This window comes from Dendrobates tinctorius, unplaced genomic scaffold (genome assembly GCF_039654945.1).
Source record: "Dendrobates tinctorius isolate UK_male_01 unplaced genomic scaffold, ASM3965494v1 ptg000175l, whole genome shotgun sequence".
NCBI lineage: Eukaryota > Metazoa > Chordata > Amphibia > Anura > Dendrobatidae > Dendrobates > Dendrobates tinctorius.
In genome coordinates this window covers 7,329,458-7,346,524 of record NW_027361842.1, presented here as the reverse complement: position 1 = coordinate 7,346,524, position 17,067 = coordinate 7,329,458, and the positions used below count along the sequence as shown (strand labels likewise).

Here is a 17,067-nt window from a genome sequence, read left to right as displayed (position 1 = left end):
CCTAGTCTGTTTCACCCCAGACATGAGTATCAGCCTCCAAAGTCAGCTGCCACATGGGGAGCGACCTGCCCTTCTGTACAGTCTCATGTCGTGACACAGCATCCTTCTGGTCCAAACTCACTGCATCAGGGAGTTCCCTCAGCCATTTCACTCCGGATCTGGGGGCATCAGCCCATGTAATAAGCTGCCACATTATGGAGTCACCTGTGTCCTCGTATTGCCACTGTTTCTGTCTTAAGCATCTGTTCCAAGACTGCTGTGGCCCACTGCTGTTCTGGCATGCTGCTATTCTGGCCTGGTGTTGCGGATGGCTGTTCTTCTCCCTTAACAAATGTTGCATGGTAACTGCTATCATTTGGGGCTCTTAAGCCCGTGCAGGCGGTTTGGGCACCCTGGCCCGTCTGACTACTTTGAGGAAGTCTTTCCTCTCTTAGCTTCAGTCTACTATACTGCCTCATCTAGTGGTCAGAAATGGGTACTACACCTTCCTAATAACAGGCACAAGAAAATACAAATATTTACATTATGTAAAAAGCAGCATTGTTTTAACACTAAGGATGGGAGTGAGGTATTACCCACGGTCCCTGTACACCCCTTATAGTCTCGCTTCCTTTAATTATGGTCATCCTGACCATAGCATGAGAAAACCTTTAATCTGTACACATAATACTCCACGCAGAGAGATAAAGGCATTTCTATGGAATAAAGCATATATTACATTGACTCAATATGAGCTGAGTCCTTATGACGCCGCATAAAAGAAGAGTCCATGCTCTTAAGACTGAATGCCTGGCTCACAGTCCACAAAGTTACAATCTTCTTTGTAAAATGAGACCCAGTCCTTTTCCACTAGTGGTTTCCCAAATTTCACAGAGGCGGCATTCACATACACTTTATCGTTAGTCCCAACTTCTCTTATGAAGCCATACCCCTGGTCAATGTCGGTGTAAACCAACTGTCCACAAGAGCGGCACCCACCCTTAGCACCTTCTCCATATTGCCGCAGCTAGCCCAAATTTCCTCATCCCGCTGCTTCTTTTTCTCAATAATGTCCGCAATTCAGGCAGACTGCCCGGGGGTGGGGAAAGGGCCCTTCCCTGGGTGATGGAAGCGTGAGGCCCCCAATGACATGGCCTTGCTGGCAGTAGGCCTGGCCTCCGGGTTATGAGCTCGAGACGCAGACCACTCATCAGGCGCGAGGGATCAGGCAACAGCTCCCGCAGCAGCATGCTGAGGCAGGGACCATCCATCTGGTGTCAAGAGCCATAGTACACTCACCCTCTCCTGCTCGGTCGTTGACTGCGCTCATCCCAGGCCCGCTGCATTCTTCTGCGGTTGCGGCTGCGCACTCCGGTGTTATTTGGTAAAAGTCCGGCTCTGCTCCAATTTCCATCTCAAGTTCCTTCGGGGCAGTCACTACTTCCGGCTCTCCGGCCTCCAATCCTGGGTGAATTGGTTCCTGCTCTCGCCGAAGTAGTTCCGGTCTCTCCTGTTGCACACGGCTCAGCTCCAGTGGACTCTACGGCTCCCGTGGACAGCGGACCCGCTTGTTCTTCTCTGCGGATTCCTTCAGAAGCTGTTGGACCTGCTCCACTGACAACACGGGAAACCGGTGAGTCCAGAATTCATCCGCAACTCCTGTTGGCCATCTGGCTTGGATCTTCTCCTCCTGCTGCCACCTCCACTCCATGCGGCCTATGCCTCCCTAGTGCCAGGTGCATGAGCGCTTCATCATGACCAGATCCAGATCACACAATGGTGCTGCGTAGCTGCTCTCGGCGTTCCCTTCTGGACCCCACCCGTTCCAAGGTGGGGCCACCTCCGACCATTCCACCCACTTCCTTGCATTAGGTAGAGAATGGCGAGGCCTATTTCTCTTCATCCGCACCCACCAGGGGCGGACAGGAGGATGTAAACCAGCCTGTTTTGGCACCAACTCAGCTTCAGCACACCAACGAAGGGTGAGGTCCACGTTATTGTTCTCCTTTTTGGCGCCATCCTCCACCATCTTCATGGCTGTCATCTTTGCCATCACCATGTCAGTCACATATGGGGTTCCAGACAAGTCCAGTACATCAGTCATATTTGTTTTTTCAGCAATATCCAAGACATCTTCATCCTTACTCTTTCTGGTCACATTTAGGTAATCAGCATCTCATTTCTTTGCGGTTTCTCCGCACTGCAATGTATCAGCATCCTGCCGACTACGCCAAGTGTGAGGGAGGACCAGGGCCATAGTCATGCCTGAGGACACCCGTGTATCTGTGCCCTGTCTTCCCATCACATGAAAGTGTCCATTGTTCTGCATACCTGTGGCTTCACTTTGTGCACTGTCAGGGTCCTCTCTGCACTGCTGAAGGTTCCCTATAGATGATTCTGCATGATTAGAGACACAGTCCATTTCAACTTTTAAAATAACAACTTTGCTGGTTTCTTTATGCAGCACGTCCATATTCTTCACAGCATTAACAACATGTTGCACATTGCACAATTCTTCCTCTTTCCCTGCACTTCCCTCTCTGTCACACAGCACGTACCTGGGTCGGACCATATCGTATGGTTCCTCAGTGTCCTCCCTGTTCAACTGTGTTATGGTTAGACATTTCCTAGTCTGTTTCACCCCAGACATGCGGCTATCAGCCTCCGAAGTCAGCTGCCACATGGTAAGTGACCTGCCCTTCTGTACTGTCTCCTGCGGTGACACAGCATCCTTCCGGTCCAAACTCCCTGCATCTGAGAGTTCCCTCAGCCATTTTGCCCCAAATCCAAGGGCATCAGCCCATGCGATAAGTTGCCACATTATGGAGCCACCTGCGTCCCTGTACTGCCACTATTTCTGTCTTAAGCTTCTGTTCCAAGACTGTTGTGGCCCACTTCTGTTCTGGTCTGCTGCTATTCTGGTCTGGTGCTGTGGATAGCTGGGCTTCTCACTTAACAAATGTTGCATGGTCACTGCTATCATTCTGGGCTCTTAAACCTGTGCAGGCAGTTTGGGCACCCTGGCATGCCTGACTACTTTGAGGAAGTCCTTCCTCACTTACCTGCAGCTGAACCCTCCTATGTTTAACTGCTTACTAACTGGTTTAACTATACTATATTACATACTATACTGCCTCATCTAGTGGTCAGAAATGGGTATTACACTTTCCCTAATAACAGGTACATTATGTACATAACAGCATTGATATAACACTAAGGAAGTGAGTGAGGTATTAAATGGTCCTGGTACACCCCTTAGGCTGGTTTCACACTTGCGCTGAGGTGGTCTGCAGATGGCAGCCTATTTCCTCCTTTCATACTCCGTGAAGCTCCGCCTACACTCCGTCTACTGCCGCATGCATCCTGTGTCTCCCTGCGTACCAATCTTTAACATTGGGTACGCGGGGCATGCATTGTATGCGGACACATCCGCATGCGACGATTTGACGTGTGCGGCGACCGCACGGAAATGCAGGACGCATGTGGCAGAAGGAGGAGCGTGGGCAGAGCTTCTAGAGGAAGAAAGGAGGAAGTAGGCTGCCATCTGCAGCCCTCCTGAATGCTAGTGTGAAACTAGCCTTACATGTGCATATATTTTCATATACCTGAATGAGAGGTCCTAATCATACACTGCTCATACTACATTTCCCTGTAGCAGAATACTTCTTTTCAGTGCTGCAAACCCTTCCCCCTTGTGTACTCCTGACTAGCCCCACTGAGTCATTTTCAAGTTAAACTAAGTGAAGAATTCACCTTATGCTTCTACACATTCTCTGCTCTTGTATCCTACCTGACCAATTTTATTTTCTGCCATTTACATTACTAATAAAATGCTCCAATTCCTGTCTCCAAGACTTCTCACATGCTGCGTCAATTCTTTGTAATGCACTACCCAGGTCAATTCAATTAATTCCCAATACTTGCAGTTTTATGCGTGCCCTAAAACCGCATTTCTTTAGACTGGCCTATCGCTCCACCTCACATATCTAAAATTCCTCGTTTGGCCCATACAAAATTTTTTTCAAAATGATGACCCCCGTTGCATCTGTTCACACCCTCCATTCACCTAATTGCCCTCTGTGTTTGTACCGTACACACAATGCCTGGCGACCAGATCATGCAACATTATGTGCATACCCTATTTAATATAATATGGCTGTATTATACAATATAAGCACATTTTACCATTTACCTTTCATGTCTCCACTATTTCCTCCATTTGATATCTGAATTATGCTTATTCTGTAATGTCTTTGTTGTCTGTACAAGTCACCTCTAAAGTTGAAAAGTGCTGCAGAATATATTGGCTCTGTAAAAGTTAATATTATTACAAATATAATTGCCAATGGGGTTTTACATAATTGTTAGCTAGTTTCTCACAGAGCTCAATTCTCCTGCACTTTTTCAATATCGAAGTTAGGCAATGCAGAATTGGGCTTGTTGCCTGCTCCCGAGAGATTAGTGATGTGATACTCCAAATGCTGCTTTGCTGGCAGAGGATAATCGTCTGCCATATACATCAGCAAATCAGCATTGAAGTTTCACATCATTGATCTCTCAGCAGCAGGCAACAAACAACTCAACTCCTCTAAGTCTGTCTAGAAACAGTCCTATCCTGTATTATATCACTTCTCCAGCACCTATATACACAGCCCCATCCTGCAATACATCCCTTCTCTCAGACTTTCTATACAAAGACCTCATCCTGCAGTACATCACTCTCCTTAGGACCTCTGTATACAGCCCCATCATGCAGTACATCACACATCTCAGACCCTTTATACACAGCAAGCGTATTTTGCATCTCCAGTTACCAGTACCCACCCACACTACTGATTCCTGTTATGAAATCTCTGCACTGTAATAAACGAGGCTATGCCACTTCCCGTGACATTATTCCTCGCAGGAGCAGCTCAGTTCCAGATATGTCTCATAGCAATACTGCCAGGAAACTAGCTGAGAAAGACTGCATTACACATGATTGACCTGGAGACAATATATAGTTCCTCTACAAAATTAGGAAAAAAGATCCCACCATATAAATGCATGTGAACCTATAGAGACTATGAAGCAGCATATGATCCATAGTATTTCAGTATATCAAAGTTTATTAGAAATGCAAAATACATTGATTAAAGACAACCTAGCATAAGTTGTCAATAAAATCAACACATAATAAAGACAGAATACAGAAAGCACAAGCTGTAACCCTATGAAAAGTTCATATGTTACCGCAGGTGAAAAGCATAGTAGGATATAGGCCATATACTGTACATGAAGCCGTCACCCCAGTGCTGCCACATAGATTGACATGCGGCTGTATAAAGCCAAAATGAATCAGTGTCTCTATAAATAGCTATTACCTATTGATTACCTATGATTGAACTGGAGCTCTGAAACTACACAACGATGGTTCACATGGCAAATAAAGGGAAAATTGAGCAAGGAGGAGCATCCAATGGGGGGGGGGTTATTTGATCAAAATAAAGTAGATATAAAACTGAGTTATTTTGGCATAAATTAATAAATATACAGTATGTGTACATTACTATAAGACTACATTGTGATTTTGGGGTTAACCCTTCCATATAAAACTTGCAGAAGTCCTGACTAAAGGCTAATGACATCAGTGTGAATAGAGCATATATCCAGACTTTTTAGCAGGAAAGATGTTTCCAAAATCCTGCACTCAGCTTATGGCTTTGTATACATTGCCTATTTTAAGGCAGCCTATTTGCCTGAGCTGTGTAGTCAGATTCATGAAGTCAGGGATAGGAAAAAATGAGCTATTTATAAAGGAGATGGACGTCAAGAAGCCTTGGAAGTTTGCCTGACTGACTTCAGAAATCTGTTTTTATGAAGAATATTAATTCCTCCCACCCCTTGGTTTATATGATGCCTCCCTCACTTATTTTACATATCTGATCATATTAAAATCCAGTTTCTCCTTTAGTTACACAGGTTTTAGTCCAAAACTCCGCAGTATACAAGGTGAAGGATATGGCAATGCTACTCTAAGATCAGCCAGCTATGAACCTGGCTTTCAGAAATGTGGAGGCAATCACAATCCTTCCTTCAATATGGAGCTGGATGGAAATGTTTCTCATATTCTAAGAGATGATGCTGAAAACTGGAACAATAAGCATGGTAAGTTTCATTTTGTAACTAACTATACAGTATCAGTAAACAAAGGGCTGCCACCAGAAATTTCAGAGTCCCATACAGACAAAATTTTCAGGCTCCCTTGAGCCGTCCTGGCTCCACCTCGGCTCTTCCTCCACCCCAGTTACACCTCCAACCCAGCTCCGCCTCCACCGCTCAAACCTTCCACAGTCCCACCGCCCACTCTTCAAAAAACGTCACTTCTACATCACGTCCTCACCAATCACCCATGAACACTTGCCATCAAATACCATATCACAGTCATAGCCATTAGCTTTTGATTTGGTGCAAAAAAAAAGTAAGCCTTTCAGCATGGTAAGGTAGAGTCTTTTGGCAGGGCCCTACTCTATTTTGACCAATTAAAAATTTGTTGAAATAGCCAGTACTTGTTTTAGGTATATTTTTATCTATTTTTCTTTAAGAGAACATGACACATAATTTTTACAAAATAATCAATAATACCTCATTCAAGGAACAAATACTGTCACACCATGTCCTGACCACATATAACCACCATATAGTGATCATATAATACCACATACAGGGGACAAATATCACCACATTATGACCAGACCACATATTACCACCACATATTGCCCAAATGCTACCACATACAAGAAACAAATACCACCACACCCTGACCAGACCACATATTATTATCACCACATAGTGATCAAATAACATCAATATACCAAAGAAATATCATCACTCCATGATTAAATCATATATTACCACCACATAGTGACCAAATACAATACTGATCATTAATTAAAAAAACACAATACTAATATTACCATAAGAGCTCTGTACATAGTATACACAATATAGTGTAAGTGTACAGGTAACACACTGACTCACCTGTGATATTATACACAGGAGCTCTGTATATACAGTTAAGAGAAAAAGTGTTTGCCTCCTTCCCGATTTCCTATTCTTTTGCATGTTTGTAACACTGAAATATTTCAGATCACCAAATGAATGTAAACATTAGACAAAGATAACACATGTAAACACAAAATGCAGTTTTTAAATTAAGATCTTTATTATTAAGGGAAAATGAAATCCAAGCCAACAGGGGCCTGTGCGAAAAAGTGATTCCCCCTTAAAGTATAAATTAACTGTGTGTTATCATATCTTTGGGAAGCTGAGTTCAAATTCCATAGCCACACCCAGGCCTGATTGCTGCCACACCTGTTCTCAATCAAGAAATCACTTAAATAGGACCTGCCGGACAAAGTGAAGAAGACCAAAAGATCCTCAAAAGCTAGACATGATGCCGCAATCCAAAGAAATGCTGGAAGAGATGAGAAACAAAGCAAGTAAGATCTATGTGTTTGGAAAAGGTTATAAATCCATCTTTCAAGATTTGGGACTCCAGCAAACCACAGTGAAGGCCATTTTCCACAAATGGCGAAAACAAGGAACAGTGGTAAACCTTCCCCCGAGTGGCCGGTCAACCAAAATTACCCCAAGAGCACAGTGCTGATTCATCCAAGAAGCTAGAACAACATCCAAAAAGCTGCAGGCCTCACTTGCCTCGGTTAAGGTCAGGGTTCATGATTCTACCATAAGAAAGAGACACGGCAGAGTTCCAAGATGAAAAATATTGCTGAGCAATAAGAACATAAAGCCTAGTTTCAGTTTTGCCAGAAAACATCTTGATGATTCTTAAGACTTTTGGGAGAATACTCTGTGGACTGACGAGACAACTGTTGAACTTTTTGGAAGGTGTATGTCCCATTACATCTGGCATAGAAGTAACACAGCATTTCAGAAAAGGAACATCATAGCAACTATAAAATATGGTGGTGATAGTGTGATGGACTGGAGCTGTTTTGCTGCTTCAGGACCTGGAAGACTTACTTTAGTAAATGGAAAAATGAATTGTGCTGTCTACCAAAAAATCCTGAAGGAGAATGTCGGCCTTCTGTTAGTGACCTCAAGCTAAAGTGCACTTGGGTTATGCAGCAGGATAATAATACAAAACACACCAGCAAGTCCACCTCTGAATGGCTTAAGAAAAACAAAATAAAGACTTTGGAGTGGCCTAGTCAAAGTCCTGACCTTAATCTGATTGAAATCCTGTGGCATGACCTTAAAAAGGCTGTTCATTGGAAACCCTCCAATGTGGCTAAATTAAAACATTTTTGAAAAGATGAGTGGGACAAAATTCCTCCAGAGCATTGTAAAAAACTCATTCCCAGTTATCGCAAACTCTTTATTGCAGTTGTTTCTGCTAAGGATGGCCCAGCTAATTATTAGGTTTAGGGTCAATCAATTTTTCACACAGGGGCCTGTAGATTTGGATTTATTTTTTCCTTAACACCTTTCTGACATTAGATGTAATGATCCATCCATGTGACCTGGCACAATTTGACGATGGACAGATCATTATGTCTAAGTGATCGGCTGCAGTCACGAGGGGTGCGCGACCTATCACGGCCAGGTGTCAACTTATTCTCACAGCTGACACCTGTCACCAAGTGCCAAGAGTGGTCACAGACCCCTCCCGGATCTTAAACCCCTGAAATACTGCGATCACACAAGATCGCAGCATTCTGGAAGCCGACGACATCCAGCTCACCAGAGCTAGTAAACTTGCTGATTATGCACAGTGCATGATCAGCAAGTCTCACTGTGTTAGTGCAGCGCTAACAGCTTATATGGCACGCAGATGCTGCTTCATCTGCATGCCATGGAAGCAATCAGCCTGCAAAAAATGATTGTCCCATAGTGGACTAAGTAAAAACGTAGGAAAAAGTTAAAAAAAAGTTTAATAATTGTAAAAATATTTTTTTAAAAAATAATAATAATAATAAAAAAATCAATATATATTCTATCAATAAATAAATATTTGAATAAAAAAAATAAACAATATAAGTACACAAATTTGGTATTGCCGCATCCGCAACAACCCAACCTATAAAACTGTACCACTAGGTAACCCATTTACTGAGCACAATAAAAAAAAGGCAAAACAAGGCAAAAAAAAAAAAACAAAGGCAAAAAACAATGCTTTATCATCATACTGCTGAACAAAAAAGTGGAATAACATGCGATCAAAAAGATGGATATAAATAAACATGGTACCACTGAAAACGTCATCTTCTCCCCCAAAAATCGAGCCACAAAAGTGTCATCAGTGAAAAAACAAAAAAATGATAGCTGTCAGAATAAAGTGATGCAAAAAAAATCATTTTTTCTATAAAATAGTTTTTATTATGTAAAAGTGCCAAAACATTAAAAAAAAATAAATGAGGTATTGCTGTAATCGTACTGACCCGAAGAATAAAACTGCCTTATCAATTTTACCACACACGGAATGGTATAAACGCCCCCCCCAAAGAAATTAATGAATTGCTGTTTTTTGCTTATTCTGTCTCCCGAATATATTTGAATAGAAAGTGATCATAAAATGTCATGTGCCCGAAAATTGTACCAATAAAAACGTCAGCTCGTCTTGCAAAAAACAAGACCTCACATGACTCTGTGGGCCAAAATATGGAAAAATTATTGCACTCAAAATGTGTTGATGAAAAAACTATTTTTTGCAATAAAAAGCGTCTTTTAGCGTGTGACAGCTACCAAACATAAAAACCCGCTATAAGGCCTCTTTCACACGCCCTGATATTTCCGGTACCAGAGATGTCAGTGTCCATCTGGGTAATACTTGCGGCACACGTGTGGCTTGTGTGTGCCACATCAGTATCACACAGACGGGCGTCAGGGAAGAAGCGTTGCAGTAAGAGCTGTTCCCCGGTGCCAGGTGCCATGGCTCTCATCTTTCTCCCCTGCTCTGCTGGCGATTGGCACGAGCAGGGGAGAATGATGAGAGTTACATTTAAGGTAATAAAAGAGACAGCAAGCGGTGGCTGATGGGACTAATAGTCACAACAGTCTACCCCTGCTGCTGATAATAACAGTGACAGCAGAAGTGGCTGATGGGGGTATTCATCAGCCGCTGCCTGCTCTATAAATAAATGGATAAATAAAAAAAACGGCATGGGTTCCCCTGTACAACTCCCAGCTGAGGGCTGCAATCCTCATCTGTCAGCTTCAGCAAAGTTGGTAATCAGGAATAGAGGGGTCCCACGCTGTTTTTTTTAAATTATTTAAATAAATAATTTAAACAAACGGCGTGGGGTAGCCCCTATTTCTGACAACCAGCCTTGCTAAAGCTCACAGCTGGGTGCACGTATTCTCAGGCTGGTAAGGGGACTTTAATATAGGCCCACCCAGCTTAAAAATAGCCCACAGCTGCCCAGAAAAGGCACATCTATTAGAAACAAACAGTAGTTTTCTCCCACATATGGGGTATCATCGTACTCAGGACAAATTGAACAACAACTTTTGGGGTCCAATTTCTCCTGTTACCTTTGGGAAAACTAAAAATTGGGGACTAAAAGATAATTTTTGTGGAAAAAAATATGATTTTTTATTTTCACAGCTGGGCTTTATAAACTTTAGTGGAACACTTGGGGGTTGAAATTGCTCACCACTCATCTAGATAAGTTCCTTAGGGGGTCTACTTTCCAAAATGTGGTCACTTGTGGGGAATTTCCACTGTTAGGCACATCAGGGGCTCTCCAAACACGGCATGAAGCCCGCAGACCATTCCATCAAAGTCTGCATTCCAAAACGTCACTACTTCCATTCCGAGCCTCGACATGTGCCCAAACAATAGTTTTCTCCCACATATGGGGTATCAGCGTATTCAGGACAAATTGGAAAACAACGTTTGGGGTCCAATTTCTCCTGTTACCCTTGGGAAAACTAAAAATTGGTGACTAAAAGATTATTTTTGTGGGAAAAAAATATGATTTTTTATTTTTGCGGCTGGGCGTTATAAACTTTAGTGAAACACATGGGGGTTCAAAGTGTTCACCACACATCTAGATAAGATTCTTGGGGGGTCTAGTTTCCAAAATGGGGTTTCCACTGTTTAGACACATCAGGGGATCTCCAAATGCGACATGATGCTTGCAGACCATTCCATCAATGTGCATTCCAAAATGTCACTACTTCCCTTCAAAGCCCCGACGTGTGCCCAAACTGTAGTTTTCCTCAACATATGGGGTATCAGTGTACTCAGGTCAAATGGTAAAACAACTTTTGGAGTCCAATTTTCCTGGTACCCTTGGAAAAATTAAAAAATTGGGGGCAAAAAGATCATTTTTGTGAAAAAAAATGATTTTTTTTATTTTTATAGCTCTACGTTATAAACTTCTGTGAAGCACTTGAGGGTTCAAAGTTCTCACTACACATCTAGATAAGTTCATTAGAGGGTCTAGTTTCAAAATGATGTCACTTGTGGGGAATTTCCACTGTTTAGGCACAACAAGGGCTCTCCAAACACGACATGGCGTCTGATCTTAATTCCAGCCAATTTTGCGTTGAAAAAATAAAACGGCGCTCCTTCCCTTCAAAAGTCTGCCATGCGCCCAAACAGTGATTTACCCCCACATCTCGGGTATCAGCATACTCAGGACAAATTTCACAACAACATTTGGGGTCCAATTTCTCCTGTTATCCTTTGAAAAATAAAAAATGGTGGCAAAAAGATCATTTTTGTGAAAAAAATATGATTTTTTATTTTTACGGCGCTACGTTATAAACTCATGTGAAGCACTCGAGGATTGCACTTGGGGGTTCAAAGTGCTACTTTCCAAAATTGTGTCACTTGTGGGGGGTTTCCACTGTTTAGGCACAATAAACTTCTTGAATGTGATTTTGAGCACCTTCAGGTGTGCAGTTTTTAGAATGCTGTCACTTTTGGGAATTTTCTATCATATTGACCCCTAAAAGTGCTTCAAATGTGATGTGGTCCCTAAAAAAAATGGTAAAAATGAGAAATCGCTGTTACTTTTAACTGTTATAACTTCCTAACAAAAAAAATTTTGGTTCCAAAATTGTGCTGATGTAAAGTGAACATGTGAGAAATGTTACTTATTAAGTTGTTTTTGTCGCATATCTCTGTGATCTAAGGGAGACGGGATAAATTTGTTGTGTTTTGTGAAGCTTGCAAGCATTAGTTTAGGCTTCATCCCTGTTGTTCTGTGAGTGAGGAACAACAGATTGCGATTGTTATTTCTCTCCTTCAAGGAGATCCTTAATCCTTGGCCTTTTCACTACCATCAGACTTGCTTTCGGTTGATGGGTTTTTTGAGGCTCTAGGTCTGTGATGATCTGGATCATGTCTACCTTGCTGAGTCTAAGCTACATAAGGTCCAGTAAGGAAACAGGCCATGTCACGCTGCAGCTATGCAGGTAACTAGATCCTCCTCTTGATGGCAACAGAGTGGAAGGATAGTAACACATCTACAAGAGCAGACCTGCAGTTCTGCAGCGAAGCTACCACCAGGTGGCACCAGAGTAGTCAAACAAGCCAAGTCAAAACCTAGACCGTCACGCAGTACCAAGGGAAAAAGCAAGCACAGAGTCAGTGGAGAGCCAAAGGTTCAATACCAGACAAAAGGCAGAAGTACCAGTGCCAAGAGGCAAAGGCAAGTTAGAGGCAAAACCAAGTCAAACACCGGAAAATCCAAAAGCAATCAGGAAACACTAAGACAGGATGGGCAGAGAGGGAGGAACAGACATGGGCAAGGTCAGAAAGCAAAGCATGACAAATCAGGGCACTACCCAAGATCGCTCCTCAGGACCATAATCCCTCCAATGGACTAAGTACTGAAGCGAAGTGCAAACTCTCCGAGAATCTACAATCCATTCAACTTCATACTCAGTCTGACTATCGACCGAGACAGGAGGCGGAGGAGGTGGAGACCTAGCAGAGGAAGGTACACATGGCTTAAGAAGGAATTTATGGAATACATTGGGGATCCGAAGCAACGGATGTAAGTTTAAACGGAAGGCTACTGGGTTAAAAACCTCAATGATCTCAAAAGGACCAATAAACTTAGAACCCAGCTTAACGGAAGGAACCTTCAGATGTACAGTCTTGGTAGACAAGCAGACCTTTTCTTCCCAACAGCAACATAGGTCCCACAGATCATCGCTTATCAGCAAAATGTCTTTGATCACCCTGAGCCACCCCAATGTTTTCTGAACCTTCCTCCACACCTCCTCCAACTGTTGAACCATGGAATCAGCCCCTGGACACCCCGAATCCAACCTGAAAAATTCACCAAAATGGGGGTGAAAACTGTAATTACAGAAAAACGGAGAAGTACCAGTGGACTGATTAACCCGATTATTGAATGTGAATTCAGCCTCCGGCAGTGAGGAGCACCAATCATCTTGCCAAGATGTGGAAAGACACCGCAAAATTTGTTCAAGTGACCGGTTGGTTCTCTCCGTCTGCCCATTGGTTTCAGGATGGTAGGTCGAGGAGAAGGTCAAATCAATACCCAGTCTCTTACAGGAAGCCCTCCAGAACTTGGACACAAATTGTACCCCTCAGACACCAAATTCGAGGGACACCATGCAACCGCACAATATGCTCAATAAATAACTGGGATTAAGTTTCTACGCTAGGTAATCCTGCCAATGGTGCAAAATGCGCCAATTTACCAAATCTGTCAACCACTTCCCAGACCACAGTTTTGCAATTGGAAGGAGGGAGATCAGTAATAAAATCCATGGACAAATGAGTCCAAGGTCTATCCGGAATGGCACCAATTCCCCGGCCGGCCAGTTATGGGAGCTTTTAGTATGGGCACACGTATCACAAGCAGACACAAACCTTGCGATGTCAGAAGACACGGAGGACCACCAGAACAGTCTATCAATAGCTCTCCGGGTAGCCAAGATCCCTGGATGCCCACTGAGAGCAAAGACATGGAACTCTCGGAGAACCCTAAACCGATATTGAAATTGGAGGAAGTGCTTATTCTCCAGCATTGATGGAGGAGCCTCACGAATCTCCTGCTACAACTCAGAGGACACCCCAGCAATGACCACCCCGTGCTGAAGAATGGAGGAGGCAGGTTCGGGAGGTGATGCCGCATCCAAACTGCGAGACAAGGCATCAGCCTTGACATTCTTGAAACCAGACCAAAAGGTGATGGAAAAATGGAACATTGAAAAAAAAAAGGGAGCACCTTGCCTGCCTAGGAGTTAAGCGTTTAGCTGACTCAGTGTAGGACAGGATCTTGTGGTTCATAATCACTGTAATCCGAAGAACAGCCCCCTCCAAAAAGTGCCTCCATTCTTCAAAATCCAGTTTTATGGCTAATAACTCCCAATTCCCAACATCATAATTTCTCTCAGCAGGACAAAATTTCTTGGAGAAAAATGCACAAGTTCTCAAGTTAGTCAAATTGATGGGTCCCGGAGACAACACTGCCCCCACTCCCACCTCCAATGCGTCTACCACAACAATGAATGGTTCTGACAGAACGGGCTGGACCAACACAGGAGCAGACATAAAATATTTTTTCAATTAAGAAAATGCTGCAACTGCTGAGACTGACAAGTTTTTAAGATCAGTCCCATTACGAGTGAGATCAGTGAGAGGCTTGACCACCTAGAAAACCCTTTAATAAATCTCTGATAATAATTAGCAAACCCCAAAAAGCGCTGAAGACCTCTCCGATCTTTCGGTTGCATGCAATCAACAATGGTCTGTACCTTTCCAGGGTCCATGCGAAATCTGTTAGCATGCAGAATGACTCCAAGAAAGGACAGCTCTTGGACAAAAAATATACACTTCTCAGGTTTAGCGAACAGCAAATTCTCCCGTAACCTCTAGAGAACTGCACACAGATGACCCAAGTGAGATTCCTTGTCAGATGAAAATACCAGGATGTCATCTAAATATATCACCACAAAAAACCTGATGAAATCGAAAAAAACATTATTAATGAAATCCTGAAACACAGCTGGCGCATTGGTGAGACCAAAGGGCATAACCAGGTCTTCAAACAAACTCTCAAAGATGAGAAATTCCGTTTTCCACTCATACCCCTCCTGAATACGAATAATATTATATGCTTCTCTGAGGTTTAACTTGGAAAACCACTTAGCCCCAGACAATTGGTTGAAAAGATCAGGGATGAGCAGGAGAGGGTAAGTATTTCTCACCATAATCTTATTAAGTTCACGGAAATCGAGGCAAGGGCGTAAACCATCATCTTTTTTCTTAACAAAAAAAATTGAGCAGCCACAGGAAAGACAGAGGGATGGATGTGTTCTTTACGTAAACTTTCAGAGACATACTATTTCATAGTGGAAGGTTCCGGGCCAGAAAGATTGTACAGACGGGCCTTGGGCAATTTAGCACCCCAAACGAGATTGATAGCGCAATCATAGGAGCGATGTGGTGGTAAAACCTCAGACTCTTTTTCGGAAAACATCCTTAAAACGCCTCTGGTACTCCAGAATACCCTCCAGAATAACGGACGACACCATTACATTAGAATGATAACCTTTAGAACAATTAGGTCCACATTTTACAATATACCGAGATTCCCAGTCAATAACAATGTAATCGTAACCAGGAGAATCCCAACACCAGTTCCGCTGGAAGATTGTTCAGAACATAACATGAGATGCGTTCCTGATAGAGATGAGCGACTTTGCCTTTTTTCGGGTCGAGTCGGGTTTCATGAAACCCGACTTTCTCAAAAGTCAGGTCGAACGAAATCGGCCGATTATCGTGAAAAGTCGAAGACCGACTGAAACACGAAACCAAATGCAAGTCAATGGGGAACCAAGGTCGGCAGGGAGTGGAGGACAGGAAACACACCCTACAGTGCCCATTTTAATGCCAAAAACATTAATTCTTATTACTTAAGCTTGTCAACCTTAATTTACTTTATAATAATAGTTAAGCATTGAAAACTGGGGGTTATTTGGCTAAAGTTGTGGGGGGAGTAGGGCTGACTCCAGATTTTCGTGGACCCTGGGCCAAAGAGTGTCACTGGGCTCATTTAACACATGCCACAATTCATGATCCTCTGATATGGCAGAGAATTAGCGGTATAGTACAATGAAAAATACCTCACTTCTTACATCTTATGACTGATATCCATTTTAAATTTTCCAATAGCTCCAAAAACGGACAGTATATTACTCCATAAAGTATTATGGCCACCGCATAGTGCGCCATACAGAGTAATGAGGACCATATATTTCTCCATACAGAATCATTGGTCCCATATAATTTTTGAAACAGTATATGATGAGCTCCACATAATGCTACAGTATATGTTGGTCCCCATGGATGAAGCTCCACTGTGTTATGGGCCCAAATAATGCTCCATATATAATGGGCCCCATTTCTAATGCTCCAGTGCATAATGGGCCCTGTAAATTCTGCTCCAGTGTCTGATGTCCACCTTTGGAATGCTCCAGTGTATGATGGGCCAAATGGATGATGCTCCAATGTATGATGGGCCCCATATATCATTCTCCATTGTATATTGCTCCCCAAAAAATGCTCCCAACATTTAAAAAAATTAAATACCTCTCTTTGCTGGGCACTGCTCTACTCTGGACTCCTCAGCATTGCCATCTTCAAGCTCTCTGCATTTGTACTGTTTCGGTAGAGGGCATACAGACGTGATGTCATCGCGCTCTCTAATCTCAATGTCACTGTCAGGAAAGGCGGAAGACATCACAGCGGTGGAGCTGGGAGAGGTAAGTATTGCAAGTGCTGTGGCCCTGAGCAAGCAGGGGGGACCCACTCGTGGGCGCCGGTACTGGCACAGGGCCCCTCATAGTACGCAAGTGTGTCGGACGGCGAGTGGGCCTCCCCACCGTCAGAGACACTTTGTTGTACTATGAGAGGCCCTGTGCCAGTGCCGTCGCCCAAGGGTGGGGCTACACACCTGTTCAGGGCAACAGCACTTGCCCAGGTGCGCCAGGTGGTGACCCCGGTCCTGGGGGGGAGCAGCCCAGTTAGGGAGGTTTAAAAAATGGCATATGTTGATGTGTAGGCTGGACTTTCTGCAGCTGCAAATGGAGGAA

General features: G+C 43.4%; 1 protein-coding gene across 1 annotated transcript in view; it reads left to right on the top strand.

Annotated features, from left to right (window-relative positions):
- The window catches only part of LOC141054167 (uncharacterized), an 81,498-nt gene that overhangs the window by 12,738 nt on the left and 51,693 nt on the right, over positions 1 to 17,067 (top strand). The window contains exon 2 of the mRNA XM_073551363.1: positions 5,933 to 6,126. Coding sequence (XP_073407464.1) covers positions 5,933 to 6,126 — 194 coding nt within the window. The remainder of the gene's footprint in view (positions 1 to 5,932; positions 6,127 to 17,067) is intronic.